Source organism: Hemitrygon akajei, chromosome 17 (assembly GCF_048418815.1).
Source record: "Hemitrygon akajei chromosome 17, sHemAka1.3, whole genome shotgun sequence".
In the NCBI taxonomy this organism is placed as follows: Eukaryota; Metazoa; Chordata; class Chondrichthyes; order Myliobatiformes; family Dasyatidae; genus Hemitrygon; species Hemitrygon akajei.
The window spans coordinates 85,330,964-85,344,943 of NC_133140.1; the positions used below are offsets into that span (position 1 = coordinate 85,330,964).

The 13,980-nt window shown below is 47.3% G+C and overlaps 1 protein-coding gene across 5 annotated transcripts in view; it reads right to left on the reverse strand.

Moving 5' to 3' along the window:
- Positions 1-13,980, reverse strand: part of LOC140740867 (fatty acyl-CoA hydrolase precursor, medium chain-like) — a 74,335-nt gene that overhangs the window by 40,544 nt on the left and 19,811 nt on the right. For all 5 annotated transcript variants that reach the window (XM_073070440.1, XM_073070441.1, XM_073070442.1 and 2 more), the window contains one exon: positions 5,634-5,775. In XM_073070440.1, the coding sequence (XP_072926541.1) occupies positions 5,634-5,775 (142 nt within the window). The remainder of the gene's footprint in view (positions 1-5,633; positions 5,776-13,980) is intronic.

Consider the following 13,980-nt stretch of genomic DNA (forward strand, 5'->3'; position numbering starts at 1 on the left):
GAGTTAACATGCATCCAATTCCTCATTTAACCTCATTCTGAATCGTTTCTTTGCTGTTGAGATAGCCCTACAAAAGTCCTACCTGGTTTTCTTGTACAGTCCTGGGTTGCCAGCCCTGAATGCCACAGATCTAGCCCTCAGCAAACTACCTGCTGTTTCATCCGCAGCTTTTGATTTGGGTGTGTACGGTATGTTCTCGTAGGCACACACTCATCCACACAGGTTTTAATGAAGTCAGTGACAGCTGTGGTGAGCTCATTCAGACTCCAAGATGAATCGGGGAATACAGTCAAGTCTGTTGATTCAAAGTGGTCCAGTAAGCACTCCTGTGGCCCCCTTATCCATACCTTCTTGATATCATCACTTCTGGTGCTGCAGTCTTCAGTCTCTGCCTATACTCAGGGAGTAGAAGTACAGCCACGTTATCAGACTTTCTAAAATGTGGGCATGGGGATAGCATGGTAACACTCTTGATGGTCTCTCATTAACAAGGCATTTCCATCACAGAACTGCCACTCACTGGATGTTTATTGTTTTTTGCACCATTCTCTGTAAACTCTGGAGACTGTTGTGCACTAAAGTCCCAGGAGATCAGCAATTACAGAGATACTCAATCCACCCCATCTGGCACTCACAATCATTCCACAGTCAAAGTCACTTAGATCACATTTCTTCCCCATTCTGATCTTTGGTCTAACCAGCAATTGAACTTCTTGACCATATCTGCATGGTTTTATTCATTGAGTTGTTGCCACATGATTGGCTGATTAGATATGAAGACCATAAGAGATAGGAGCAGAATTAGGCCATTTGGCCCATTGAATCTGCTCCACCATTCCATCATGGCTGATCTCGGATCCCACTCAAGTCCATACACCTGCCTTCTCGCCATATCCTTTGATAACCTGACCGATCAGGGAACTATTAACTTCTGCCTTAAGTATACCCAAGGACTTGGTCTCCACTGCAGTCTGTGGCAGAGCATTCCACAGATTCACCAGTCTCTTGCTAAAAGAATTCCTCCTTACCTCCATTCTAAAAGGTTGCCCCTCAATTTAGAGGTTGTGTTCTCTAGATCTGGATACCCCCACCATAGGAAACATCCTCTGCATATCCACCTTATCTAGTCCTTTCAACATTCGGCAGGTTTTAATGAGATCCCCTGCATTCTTCTAAATTTTAGAGCTGTCAAACGCTCCTCACATGTTAACTCTTTCATTCTCAGAATCACCCTCTTGAACCTCCTCTGGACTCTCTCCAATGACAGCACACCCTTTCTGAGATATGGAGCCCAAAACTGTTAACAAACTCCAAGTGCAGCCTGACTATTAGTCTTACAAAGTGTCATTATCTCCTTGCTTTTCTATTCTATTGCCCTTGAAATGAATGCCAACATTGCATTTGCTGTCTTTATCACAGAATCAACCTGTGATATAAAATTAACCATCTGGGAGTCTTGCATAAGGACTCCTAAGTACCTCTGCACCTCTGATGATTGAATTTTCTCCCCATTTAGATAATAGTCTGCACTATTGTTCCTTTTACCAAAGTGCATTATCATACATTTCCCACTGAATTCCATCTGCCACTTTTTTGGCCATTCTTCCAATTTGTCTAAATCTTGCTGCCGTCGCATTGCTTCCTCAGCACCTCCAAACCCCTCCACCTATCTTCGTATCATTCGCAAACTTTGCCACAAAGCCATCAATTCCACCATCCAAATCATTGACAAACAATTGAAAAATACTGTCCCCGAGGAACACCACTAGTCACTGGCAGCCACTAGAAAAGGCCCCACTCGCTGCCTTCCGCCTGTCAGCCATTCCTCTGTCCATCCCAGCATCTTTCCTGTAACACCATAGGATTTCATCTTGCTAAATCGCTACCTTGATAAGGTGCTAAACATGAAAAACACCTTATCAAATTCATTCTGAAAATCCAAGTAAGTGACATCCACTGCCTCTCCTCTGTCCACCCTGCTTGTTACTTCCTGAAGAACTCTAACAGATTTGTCAGGCAAGATTTCCCTTCAGAGAAACCATGCTGACTTTGACTTATTTTATCTTCAGTCTCCAATTACCTTGAAACCTCATCCTTAATAATAGACTCCAACAATTTCCCAACCACTGCGGTTAGGCTAACTGGCCTATAATTTTCCTTTCTTTTGCCTTCCTCCCTTCTTTCCTTGGATCTGTGGGGCTGAAAGCCTGTGTTACTTTATGATGTATTCAGCCAGTCAGTGCTTTCTTGAATTAGGGTGGAGAATTGTTATTTTGCTTGTATTTTCCTTGTGATTTAAGTTTCTGAAGTTTGACTGTAATTTTTATATAATATTAGATATACTTTAAAATTATAAAAATTAAATATAGTTCTAGCAATATTAAACAATGATTATATATTAAATCACACAATATGTAACCTTAATAAGTGGTAATTGTTCAGTGAATTTTCTAGTAATTGTAGTTCAGTTGATTGGGTAGTTTTCTAGAAGCTTCTTGGTTTTACTGTAGCAGATGTCATGCTACCTGAATCTTAAATGCAAATTCTTATCACTAATTGATAACTTCATCCGTGGAAGAGGGAAGATCTTTGATTTGGCTACACCTGGGGACAATGTGAAAGACCAGCCCAGGACAGAGCACCCTGTCAGAGGCCTACGCCCCAGTAGGGGTGAGGGGATAAAGTTAAAGGAATGTTGTTATCTGTACTCTGAGTCTGAGGCCACCACAACTTCCTTTCTTTTTGTTTATTTTGTTCCTGTCACATTTCATAAAACAGACATCCTCAAGGACCAAGGAATTGACTGTCGACTTCAGGAAGAAGATATGGAGGGAGCACACGCCAGTCCTCATCTAGGAAAGGGTGAGCAGCTTGCGGCGCCTGGGCATCAACATCTCTCAAGATCACTATTGGGGTCAACATATTGTTGCAATTACAAAGAAGGCACAATAGCAGTCATATTTCATTAGGAATGTGACGAGATCTGGGATGCCCCCAAAGACTCTAGCAAATTTCTACAGATGTGCTGTCGACATTGATGGATATATTCTCACTCTCTTTCTCGGTGGAAGTCTGAGTTTCTGCCAGTCTTCACACGCACATCTGCATGCGCCATCTCTCTGCATTCGTCTCTGAGTGATTCTCTTTCTCTCAGTGTGTCTCTCTCTCCCCCTCCCTCAGTCAGCCTCCCTGTCTCTCTCCCCTCCCTGTCAGCCTCCCTCTCTCTCTCCCCTCCATCAGCCTCCCTCTCTCTCCCCTCCACTCTGTCAGCCTCCCTCTCTCTCTCCCCTCCATCAGCCTCCCTCTCTCTCCCCTCCACTCTGTCAGCCTCACTCTCTCTCTCCCCTCCACTCTGTCAGCCTCCCTCTCTCTCTCCCCTCCCTGTCAGCCTCCCTCTCTCGCTCTCTCCCCTCCCTGTCAGCCTCTCTCCCCTCCCTGTCAGCCTCTCTCTCTCCCCTCCCTTCCCTGTCAGCCTCTCTCTCTCCCCCTCTTCCTTGTCAGCCTCTCTCTCTACCCCCCACCCTCCCTGTCAGCCTCCATCCCTCAGTCAGTCACTCCCTCCCTCTCTCCCCTCGCTCAGTCAGTCTCCCTCCCCATCTCTCTCCCCTCCCTCAGTCTCCCTCCCCATCTCTCTCCCCTCCCTCATTCAGTCTCCCTCCCACTCTCTCCCCTCCCTCATTCAATCTCCCTCCCTCTCTCTCCCCTCCCTCAGTCTCCCTCCCCCTCTCTTCCTTCCTCCCTCCCCCCTCCTCATTGCTCCTACTTCCCATCCCTCATCAGTCCCCCCTCCTCCTCCCCTGTCAGTCACCCTCTCTTCACTTTTAGTCATTCCCTCTCCCCATCAATCACCCCCTCTCTCATTCCCTGTCATCTCCTCCTCCCGTCACACCGACCTTCTCCCCTGTCACCCCTTTGTCACGCCCTCTCCCCATCTCCCCAGTCAAATCCCATCCCCCTCTCCACCGTCAGCACTGCAGTCCTCCCCCTCCCCCACCAGGCCCCCTACTCTCCCCCCTCCCCATCAGTCCTCCCCTCTCCCCCTCCCCCACCAGTCACCCCCTCTCCCCTATACCCCATCACTCTTCTTCCCCCTACTCTGTCAGTCACCCCCTCAGCAGTTCCCCCTCCCTCTTTCCTGTCAGTTCCCCCTTTCCCCCTCCCCATCAGTTCCCCTCACCCACTCCTTCCTTCAGTCCCTCTTGTCAATTCCCCTCTGCCCCTCCCCCTCAGTCCCACCCCCCCCCCCCACCCCCACCACGCACTCAGTCTGAGGCACTCACTGGCTGTCTCTGAAGCAGGATGTACTCCTGGTCGGCACCCCCGACACTCCTCCCCTGTGTTGTGGTGTAAACTGTGATGGATGTTCACTTCCTGGGGTCGGGGGGGGGGGGTGCCTCTTCTTTCCAAACACAAAACCTGCCACTTGTAAAAATTGAACAGTCTAAGGTAAACCTCCAACTAATGTTCTTTGTTGAGCATCTGCTGTCAATGGGAGCCAGTCTTTAGTTCTTAAAACGTAGATGAAAAGCAGTAATCAGATTGAAGTTGAGAAAACTCATCTTTGCAAACAAGCACTGTATAAACTGGTGTAGACTTGCTGGCTCACTTGCATCTTCCTGTTACTGAAGAGGTGCAGGGTAAGGTAATGGGTTATTTAATTTGGCTTTATTTTCTAACAAACAATGTTGCTTAATTCCAGGAAGCTTGCAGACCAGATGGGGACAATCACTTAGCACATCAATAACTCTTGTATTATTAGATTGTAAAGTGTGTGTTCTCGTGGAGTTCACTTCACAGCATTTCTTGTAGGTAGCTGGTAGCTTTTAGACAGTTTGTGTAAAAGGGTATCTGAAAGAATATCACGTGTGTGAGGTCACCCAAGTAGCAACGAAACAGTATGAAAGAAGAGAGCAGTCCAGTTCATCTGCATTGTTGGTATGTCTTTTTCATTTATTGGAATTGTATTTGTGTTTTGGAAATCCTTTGTGTTTATGAAATGGTTTGTAGTTCGGACGTCTTTTACAGTCATAGAAAAGTTCAGCACAGAAATAGGCCCTTTGGCCCATCCACTCCATGCTGAACCATTTAAACCACCTCATCCTATCGACTTGCACCTGGACCATAGCCCTTCATACCTGTCCCATCCATGTACCTATCCAAACTTACCTTGAACGTTGAAATCAGAAGCATATCCACCATTTGCACTGGTAGCTCATTCTCTTCCACTTTCTGTGAAGAAATTTCCCCTCATGTTCCCCTTAAACTTATCACCTTCACCCTTCACCCATTTATGAGATAGAAATCCTCTGAGTTTTAAATGTGTTTGAAGCATGTTGTCTGAACTTAAACACGTATCACTGAAAATAAATGAAATGTGCTTTAAACTATTATGTTAGCTGTAAGTAGGGTGAGGGGACCCACCATTCCAATAGTGGGTATTGACAGCTGAAGTCAGTGTGGAGAATAAACAGGCAGTGGACTAGTCTTTGTAAATTGGATAGTCACAGTATAACCTCCCGTTAGTGAGGATACCCATTGCTATTTATATCTGATAAAACATAAAATCTTCGTCTGAGTTTAGAGATTCACAGTCAGCGGACCCAACAGCATCACAAACCCCAGACAGTACTCACGGAAAGCTTTGTCTTGGTGTCTCTGGGCCGTACAGGTGTGTGCACATTCAGGTACAGGCAATCCTCACTGTACGTTGCTGGTCCTGAATTAATAATCAGGAATTCTGACAGAAGCTCCATCAAAGTTGAATTCTGTGGACATCTGAGACATGAGAGAGAGAGAGGAGTGGATTGAGTACGAGTGGAGGTCAGTAACCCTGACCACAGGAGAATAACCCAGTTCAGCCTGCCAAATAACCAGGAGCATCATGTTAACATTGGCTGGCCATTACAATGAATCCTTCATATCACTGCTTTCTGCCCAGTCCCCCTCCTCCCTCACCACTTTCCCCCAGAAAGCGTCCCATCCAGTTGCTTCACGGCTTGGTTATGGCAGCTGCTCTGCCTGAGACCGCAAGGAGCTGCAGAGTTGTGGGCACACTTAGTACATCAAAGAAACCGGCCTCGCCTCCATGGATACGGTAACAGGCCGTGATCTCATCTCTGTTGTCAGGAGGAAGTACAGAGCCTGAGGACCGGGAAATTATTCCCTACCCCGCCAGGCTCCCGAACTGGTGTGGATAACTTCACTCACCTCAACTCTGATCTGACTCCATAAACTATGGACTCGCTTTCAACAATTTGACAACTCGTGGTCTCTGTAATATTTATGTACTTATTTATTATTATTTTTAGTTTCTTTTTGTTGTTGCACTAGGCACTAGAATACTACAGCACAGTACAGGCCCTTCAGCCCTCGATGTTGTGCCAAACCATATATTCCTTAAAAAAAAACTAAAACCCACACTACCCCATAACCCTCTATTTTCCTTTCATTCATGTGCCTGTCCAAGAGGCTCTTAAATACCCCTAATGTTTTAGCCTCCACCACCATCCCTGGCAAGTCATTCCAGGCACCCACAACTCTTTGTGTAAAAAACTTACCCCTGATGTCTCCCCTAAACTTCCCTCCCTTAACTTTGTACATATACCCTCTGGTGTTTGCTATTCATGCCCTGGGAAACAGGTACTGACTATCCACCCTATCTATGCCTCTCATAATCTTGTAGACCTCTGTCAAGTCCCCTCTCATCCTTCTACACTCCAAAGAGAAAAGTCCCAGCTCTGCTAACCTTGCCTCATAAGACTTGTTTTCCAATCCAGGCAACATCCTGGTAAATCTCCTCTGCACCCTCTCCATAGCTTCCACATCCTTCCTATAATGAGGTGACCAGAACTGAACACAATACTCTAAGTGTGGTCTCACCAAAGATTTGTAGAGTTGCAACATGACCTCTCTACTCTTGAACTCAGTTACCCTATCAATGAAGCCTAGCATCCCATAGGCCTTCTTAACTATCCTATTAACCTGTGCAGCGACCTTGAGGAATGTATGGATTTGAACCCCAAGGTCCCTCTGTTCATCCACACTCTTAAATAACCTACCATTAACCCTGTACTCAGTCTTCTGGTTTGTCCTTCCAAAACGCATCACCTCACACTTACCCAGATTGAACTCCATTTGCCACTTTTCTGCCCAACTCTGCATCCTGTCCATATCCTCTTGTAATCTTCGACAACCTACAGCTCCATCCACAACTCCTTCAATCTTAGTGTCATCCGCAAATTTACTCACCCATCCTTCCGCCTTTGCATCCAGGTCATTTATAAAAATCACAAAGAGCAGGGGTCTCAGGACAGATCCTTGCAGCACTCCACTAGTTACCGATCTCCAGGAAGAATACTTTCCTTCCACAACTACCCTCTGCTTTCTTCTTGTAAGCCAATTTTTTATCCAAATAGCCAAGGTTCCACTGGCTATTCCATGCCTCATGACTTTCTGGATGAGTCTCTTGTGGGGGGACCTTGTCAAATGCCTTGCTAAAATCCATGTAGACCACATCTACCACCCTACCCTCATCAATTTCTTTTGTTACCTCTTCAAAAAACTCTATTAGGCTCGTGAGGCACGACCTTCCCTTCATAAAGCCATGTTAACTATCATTGAGTAGACTGTACTTTTCCAAATGCTCGTAGATCCTATCCTTAAGAATCCTTTCCAATAGTTTGCAGACCACTGACGTAAGTCTCACCGGTCTATAGTTCCCAGGATTCTCCCTATTACCTTTTTTAAACAAGGGAACTACATTTACCATTCTCCAATCCTCCGGCACCTCCCCTGCAGCAAAAGAGGATTCAAAGATCATAGCTAATGCTCCAGCGATCTCATCTCTCACTTCCCACAGCAACCTGGGGTATATCACATCCGGCCCTGGGGATTTATCAATCTTGATGTTTTTAAGAAGATCCAACACTACTTCTTCGTTAATCTCCACATTGTTCAGCACACAGGCCTGTTCTATTTTGACCTCACCCTGATCAAGGTCCTATTCACTTGTGAATACTGAAGCAAAGTATTCAATTAGGACCTCCCCAACCTCCTCCGCCTCCAGGCACATGTTGCCCTCTTTATCCTTTAGCAGCCTCACTTTCATTCTCATCATCCTTCTGTTCTTCACATACGCATAGAATGCCTTGGGGTTCTCCTTAATCCTACATGCCAAAGCCTTCTCATGCCCCCTTCAAGCTCTCCTAGGTCCTTTCTTTAGCTCTTTCCTGGCTACCCTATATTTCTCATGAGCCCCTCCTGCTTCCTATATCTAACATATGCTTCCTTCTTCCTTTTGACGAGTTGCCTCATGTGTTTTGTCAGCCACAGTTCCCTTTTCCTACTATTTTTTCCTTCTCTCAGTGGGACAAACCTATCCTGAACCAAGCACAAGTGGTCCCTAAACTTCCTCCACATTACTTCTGTGCTTTCACCCTTGAACATCTGTTTCCAATTTACTCTCGCTAGTTCCTGCCTCATCCCTTCATAGTTAGTCCTTCCCCAGTTAAGCACTTTCCCATTTTGTCTGTTTTTATCCCTTTCTATAGCTGTGCTGAAGCTAAGGGAGTTGCGGTCACTCTCACCAAAATGCTCCCCCACCAAGAGGTCTGCCGCCTGACCAGGTTCATTACCCAGAACTAGATCCAGTATGGCCTCTCCTCTCGTCGGCTGGTCCACATACTGTGTCAGGAATCCTTCTTGAACACACCTGACAAATTCAGCCCCATCTATCCCCCTTGCACTCAGGAGGTGCCGGTCAATATGAGGGAATTTGAAATCACCCATAACTACTACATAACTACCTGTATTTCCTGCACCATTCTAAAATCTGCCTGCTTATCTGCTCCTCGGTGTCCCAAGGGCTATTTGGGGGCCTATAGACTATTCCCAGCACAGTGATTGATCCCTTCCTATTTCTGACTTCCACCCAGACTGACTCTGTGGACACTCCCTCTTCAGCGTCCTCCCTTTCTACAGCTGTGATACTATCCCTGACAGGCAATGCCACTCTCTCCCCCCCCCCCCCCTTTTCTACCTCCCATCCTATTCCTTTTAAAACACCTAAACCCTGGTACCTACATCAGCCAATCCTGCCCTTCCTCCAGCCAAGTTTCAGTAATGGCCACAACATTGTAGTTCCACGTACTGATCCATGCTCTAATTTCATCCTCCTTGTTCCTAGTACTCCTAGTGTTGAAATAGACACATTTCAACCCCTCTAACTGGCTAAATTTATGTTTTGTCCCCTGCCTGTCCTTCCTCACCAACTCAGAACACATAGCATCATGCCCTTGTCCTTCTACCCTAATCTCTGCACTCACATTCTGATTCCCACCCCTCTGCCAAACTAGTTTAAACCCTCCCCAACAGCTCTAGCAAACCTGCCCGCCAGGATATTGGTCCCTTTTCAATTCAGGTGCAGCCCATCCTTTTTGTAAGGTCAGACCTTCCCCAGAAAAGATCCCAATGATCCAGAAATCTGAATCCCTGCCCCCTGCACCAACTCTTCAGCAACGCATTCATCTGCCGTAACTTGCTGTTCCTACGCTCTCTGTTTCGTGGCACAGGCAGTAATCCCAAGATAACCACCCTTGAGGTCCTGCTTTTTAACTTCTTTCCTAACTCCCTATATTACTTCTTCAGGACCTCATCCCTACTCCTATCTATGTCATTGGTCCCCACGTGGACCACGACATCTGGCTGCTCACCCTCTCTCCTGAGAATACCAAGAACTCGATCCAAGATATCGTGGACCCTTGCACCAGGGAGGCAACAGACCATCCAGGATTCTCAATCTCTCCCACAAAACCTCTTATCTGTCCCTCTAACTATCAAATCCCGTATCACTACTGCTCTCCTCTTTTCCCTCCATCCCTTCTGAGCTGAGTGAGGGTCCAGTCTCGCTGCCAGAGACGCGACCTGTTCCTGGTAGGTCATCCCCACCAACAGTATCCAAAACACTATACTTATTTTTCTTATTATTAAACAAAATATATTTTATTCAAAAATAAAATTATGTACAACAAACCATTCAATAACTTTCAGTCCTTTACAAATGTTTCCATTACGGTCTTTACATTTCCACACCGTTTGCCAGCCACATGGCACTCTGTTATTCCACATTTACCTACCCTTGTTGAGGGGTATACACCCCACCCCTCAACTCCCGCGGGAGAAGAGCCCTAGACTGTGGTCCTTCCCCACCGGGCCCTTGTGGCGGCTGCACCAAGTTTGAGTGCGTCCCTCAGCACGTACTCCTGCAGCCGAGAATGTGCCAGTTGGCAGCATTCCCCCACGGACATCTCCGTGTGCTGGTAGACAATCAAGTTTCAGGCCAACCAAAGAGCATTTTGTCCCCACCAACAATATCCAAAACAGTATACTTATTGTTGATGGGAACAGCCACAGGGGTGCTCTGCCCTTTGTGTCTATATTCATTCCCTCTCCTGACAGTCACCCAATTACCTGGCCGCTCTGCTTTAGCTACCCCTCTTTTTATTTGTTTGAGCTTTTCAATTTTCGATTGCCCAATCAAACTGCTTGGTCACCTGACCTCGATTACTCAATCAGCTGCTTTCTGCTGAGTCTGAGCTATTAAAAATCTTGATTGCACAGTTCACCTTCCTTTGAATATCAGTTGTTTGTCAGTTTTTGTAGATTTCCACTGATTTGTTTCTATTTCTATTTTCTACTGTGGATGCCCACAAGAGAGTGAATCTCAGGGTTCTATATGGTGACATAGATGTACGTTGATAATAAATTTACTCTCAACTTTGCTGGAGCTTGCTGTGCACAAATTGGCACTGGGTACCCCCAGCTTGTTCCCCGTTGATTCCCATATTCTGGAATCTCAGTAGGTGTGTCGCTACCCCTCTTCACATCCTTTGCATGACCCCTGTGACCCTCACCAATATTTATTGAAACATCCTATCCAGACGCGTCTCAGCTTCACATGGTAATGGCAGAGAGTTGTGGACCCAGCTGTGCACCTCACAGGAACCGGCCTGCCCTCCATGGACACTGTCTACACTTCCCACTGCCTTGGTAAAGAAGCCAAAATAATTAACAACCCCTCCCTCCCTGGACATTCTCTCCTCTCCCATCAGGCAGAAGATACAAAAGTCCGTAAGCACGTACCACCAGGCTCAAGGACAGCTTCTATCCTGCTGTGAAAATGAACTTGATCTCCAATCTACCTTGTTTTAGTGGGAAGGTTTAACACCAGCTGCCGGTCCAAAGCCACTGCCGCCATGTTAGTTCTTGAGTGGCCTGTTTAAAGAACACTTCTGGCACCGCTTCCTGTGTCCAAGTACCGCTGTAGTATAAATATAGCACATGAGAGCAATCGCTCTTGTTTCGGGGGCTCACCATGGACTGGGGTTGCGACCAGTGACACGGAAAGATCAGAAATGTGCTGCAGAGAAAGGGCCCATGTGCACACTTAGATAAGCATCTATGTAACTTAATTTTCAGTGAATCTTTTATTGTTTGTAAAAAACACAAAATGCTGGCAGAACTCAGCAGGCCAGACAGCATCTATGGGAGGAGGTAATAACGAAGTTTCTGGCCGAAACCCTTCATCAGGAGTGAAGTAACATGGGATGGTCGAGAGGGGATAAGAAGTGGGGGGAGGGATAAAGTAGAGAGCTGGGAAGTGATAGGCTGGAGGGAAATGGGCTAGGGGGAAGGTGGAGAATTATAGGAAATAAAAGAGAAAGAAAGGTAGGGCTGGGGGGAGAGATTATAGTGAGGGGGGAAAAAGAGAGAGAAAGAGAACCAGACTAAAATAATGGATAGGGATGGGGTAAGGGGGGGCAGGGGTATCAATGGAGGTCTGTGAGTTGGATGTTCATGCCGGCAGGTAGGAGGCTACCTAGGCGGGAGATAAGGTATTGCTCCATCGACCTGTGTGTGGCCTCATCTTGATGGTAGAGGAAGCCATGGACAGACATGTCGGAGTGGGAGTGGTCTGTGGAATTGAAGTGTGTGGCCACAGGGAGATCCCGCCACTGCTGGAGGACTGAGCGCCGGTGTTCGGCGAAACGGTCTCCCAGTCTGCAGCAGGTCTCCCCAATGTATAAATGGCCACATCGGGAGCACCGGATACAGTATATCACCCCAGTTGACTCGCAGGTGAAGTGGTGCCTCACCTGAAAGGACTGTCTGGGGCCTAGGATGGTGGTGAGGGAAGAAGCGTGGGGGCAGATGTAGCACTTCTTCCATTTGCAGGGTGAGGAGAGGAGGGATGGGGGGAATGAATGGACAAGGGAATGATCGCGTAGGGAGCGATCCCTGTGGAAAGCCGAGAGTGGGGGGGGGGGGTGAGGGGAAGATGTGTCTGGTGGTGGGATCCCGTAGGAGGTGGCGGAAGTTACGGAGGATTATACGTTGGATCTGTAGGCTGGTAGGGTGATAGGTGAAGACCAGGGGGACTGTATCCCTGGTGGGCTGGCGGGGGGATGGGGTGAGGGCAGAGGTGCGTGAAATACGGGAGACACGATGGAGGGCAGAGTTGATAGTGGATGAAGGGAAGCCCCTTTCTTTAAAAAAGGAAGACATCTCCTTTGTCCTAGAATGAAAGGCCTCATCCTGAGAGCAGATGCAGCAGAGGCAGAGGAATTGAGAGAAAGGGATAGCATTTTTGCAGGAGACAGGGTGGGAGGAGGAATAGTCCAGGTAGCTGTGGGAGTTAGTAGGTTTGTAGTAGAAGTCGGTGGATAGGCTGTCTCCAGAGATAGAAATAGAAAGATCTAGAAAGGGGAGGGAGGTGTCGGAAATAGACCAGGTGAATTTGAGGGTGGGGTAAAAGTTGGAGGCGAAGTTAATGAAGTCGATGAGCTCAGCATGTGTGCAGGAAGCAGCGCCGATGCAGTCGTCGATATAACGTAAGAAAAGAGGAGGACAGATACCAGTGTAGGCTTGGCACATAGATTGCTCCACATGGCCGACAGAAAGGCAGGCATAGCTAGGACCCATGCGGGTGCCCATGGCTACACCGTTAGTTTGGAGGAAGTGGGAGGAGCCAAAGGAGAAATTGTTAAGGGTGAGGACTAACTCCGCGAGGCGGAGAGGAGTGGTGGTAGAGGGTGACTGGCTGGGTCTGGAATCCAGGAAGAAATGAAGAGCTTGGAGACCTTCCTGGTGGAGGATAGAGGTATATAGGGACTGGACGTCCATGGTGAAAATGAGGTGGTGGGGGCCAGGGAACGTGAAATCTTTGAAGAGATGTAAAGCATGGGAAGTATCACGGACATAGGTGGGAAGGGATTGAACAAGGGGAGATAAAACAGAGTCGAGATAGACAGAAATGAGTTCAGTGGGGCAGGAGCAAGCAGAGACATTGGGTCTGCCTGGACAGGCAGGTTTGTGACTCTTAGGTAGGAGGTAGAAACGGGAAGTGCGGGGTGTGGGAACTATAAGTTTGGTGGCCGCGGATGGGAGATCTCCTGAGCTGATCAACTTGGAAATGGTTTGGGAGACAATGGACTGGTGCTCCCTAGTGGGGTCATGGTCCAGGGGTAGATAAGAGGAGGTGTCAGTGAGTTGTCGTCGTGCCTCCGCTATGTACAGGTCGGTGCGCCAGACGACAACAGCACCCCCCCTTATCAGCGGGTTTGATGGTAAGGTTGGGATTGTTGTGGAGGGAATGGAGAGCAGAGCGTTCAGAGGGGGTGAGGTTGGAATTGGAGCAAGGGGTGGTGAAGTCGAGACGGTTAATGTCCTGACAGCAATTAGAGATGAACAGATCCAGGGCGGGTAGAAGTCCTGGGCGGGGAGTCCATGAGGAGGAAATTAAGTCGTTATTACCTCCTCCCATAGATGCTGTCTGGCCTGCTGAGTTCTGCCAGCATTTTGTGTTTTTTATTTATTTCCAGCATCTGCAGATTCACTCGTGTTGTGTTTTATTGTTTGTCTTTATTTTCTTAATAAATACAGTGGATTCCAGTTAATTGGGACACACCAGGACATTCTGACCCA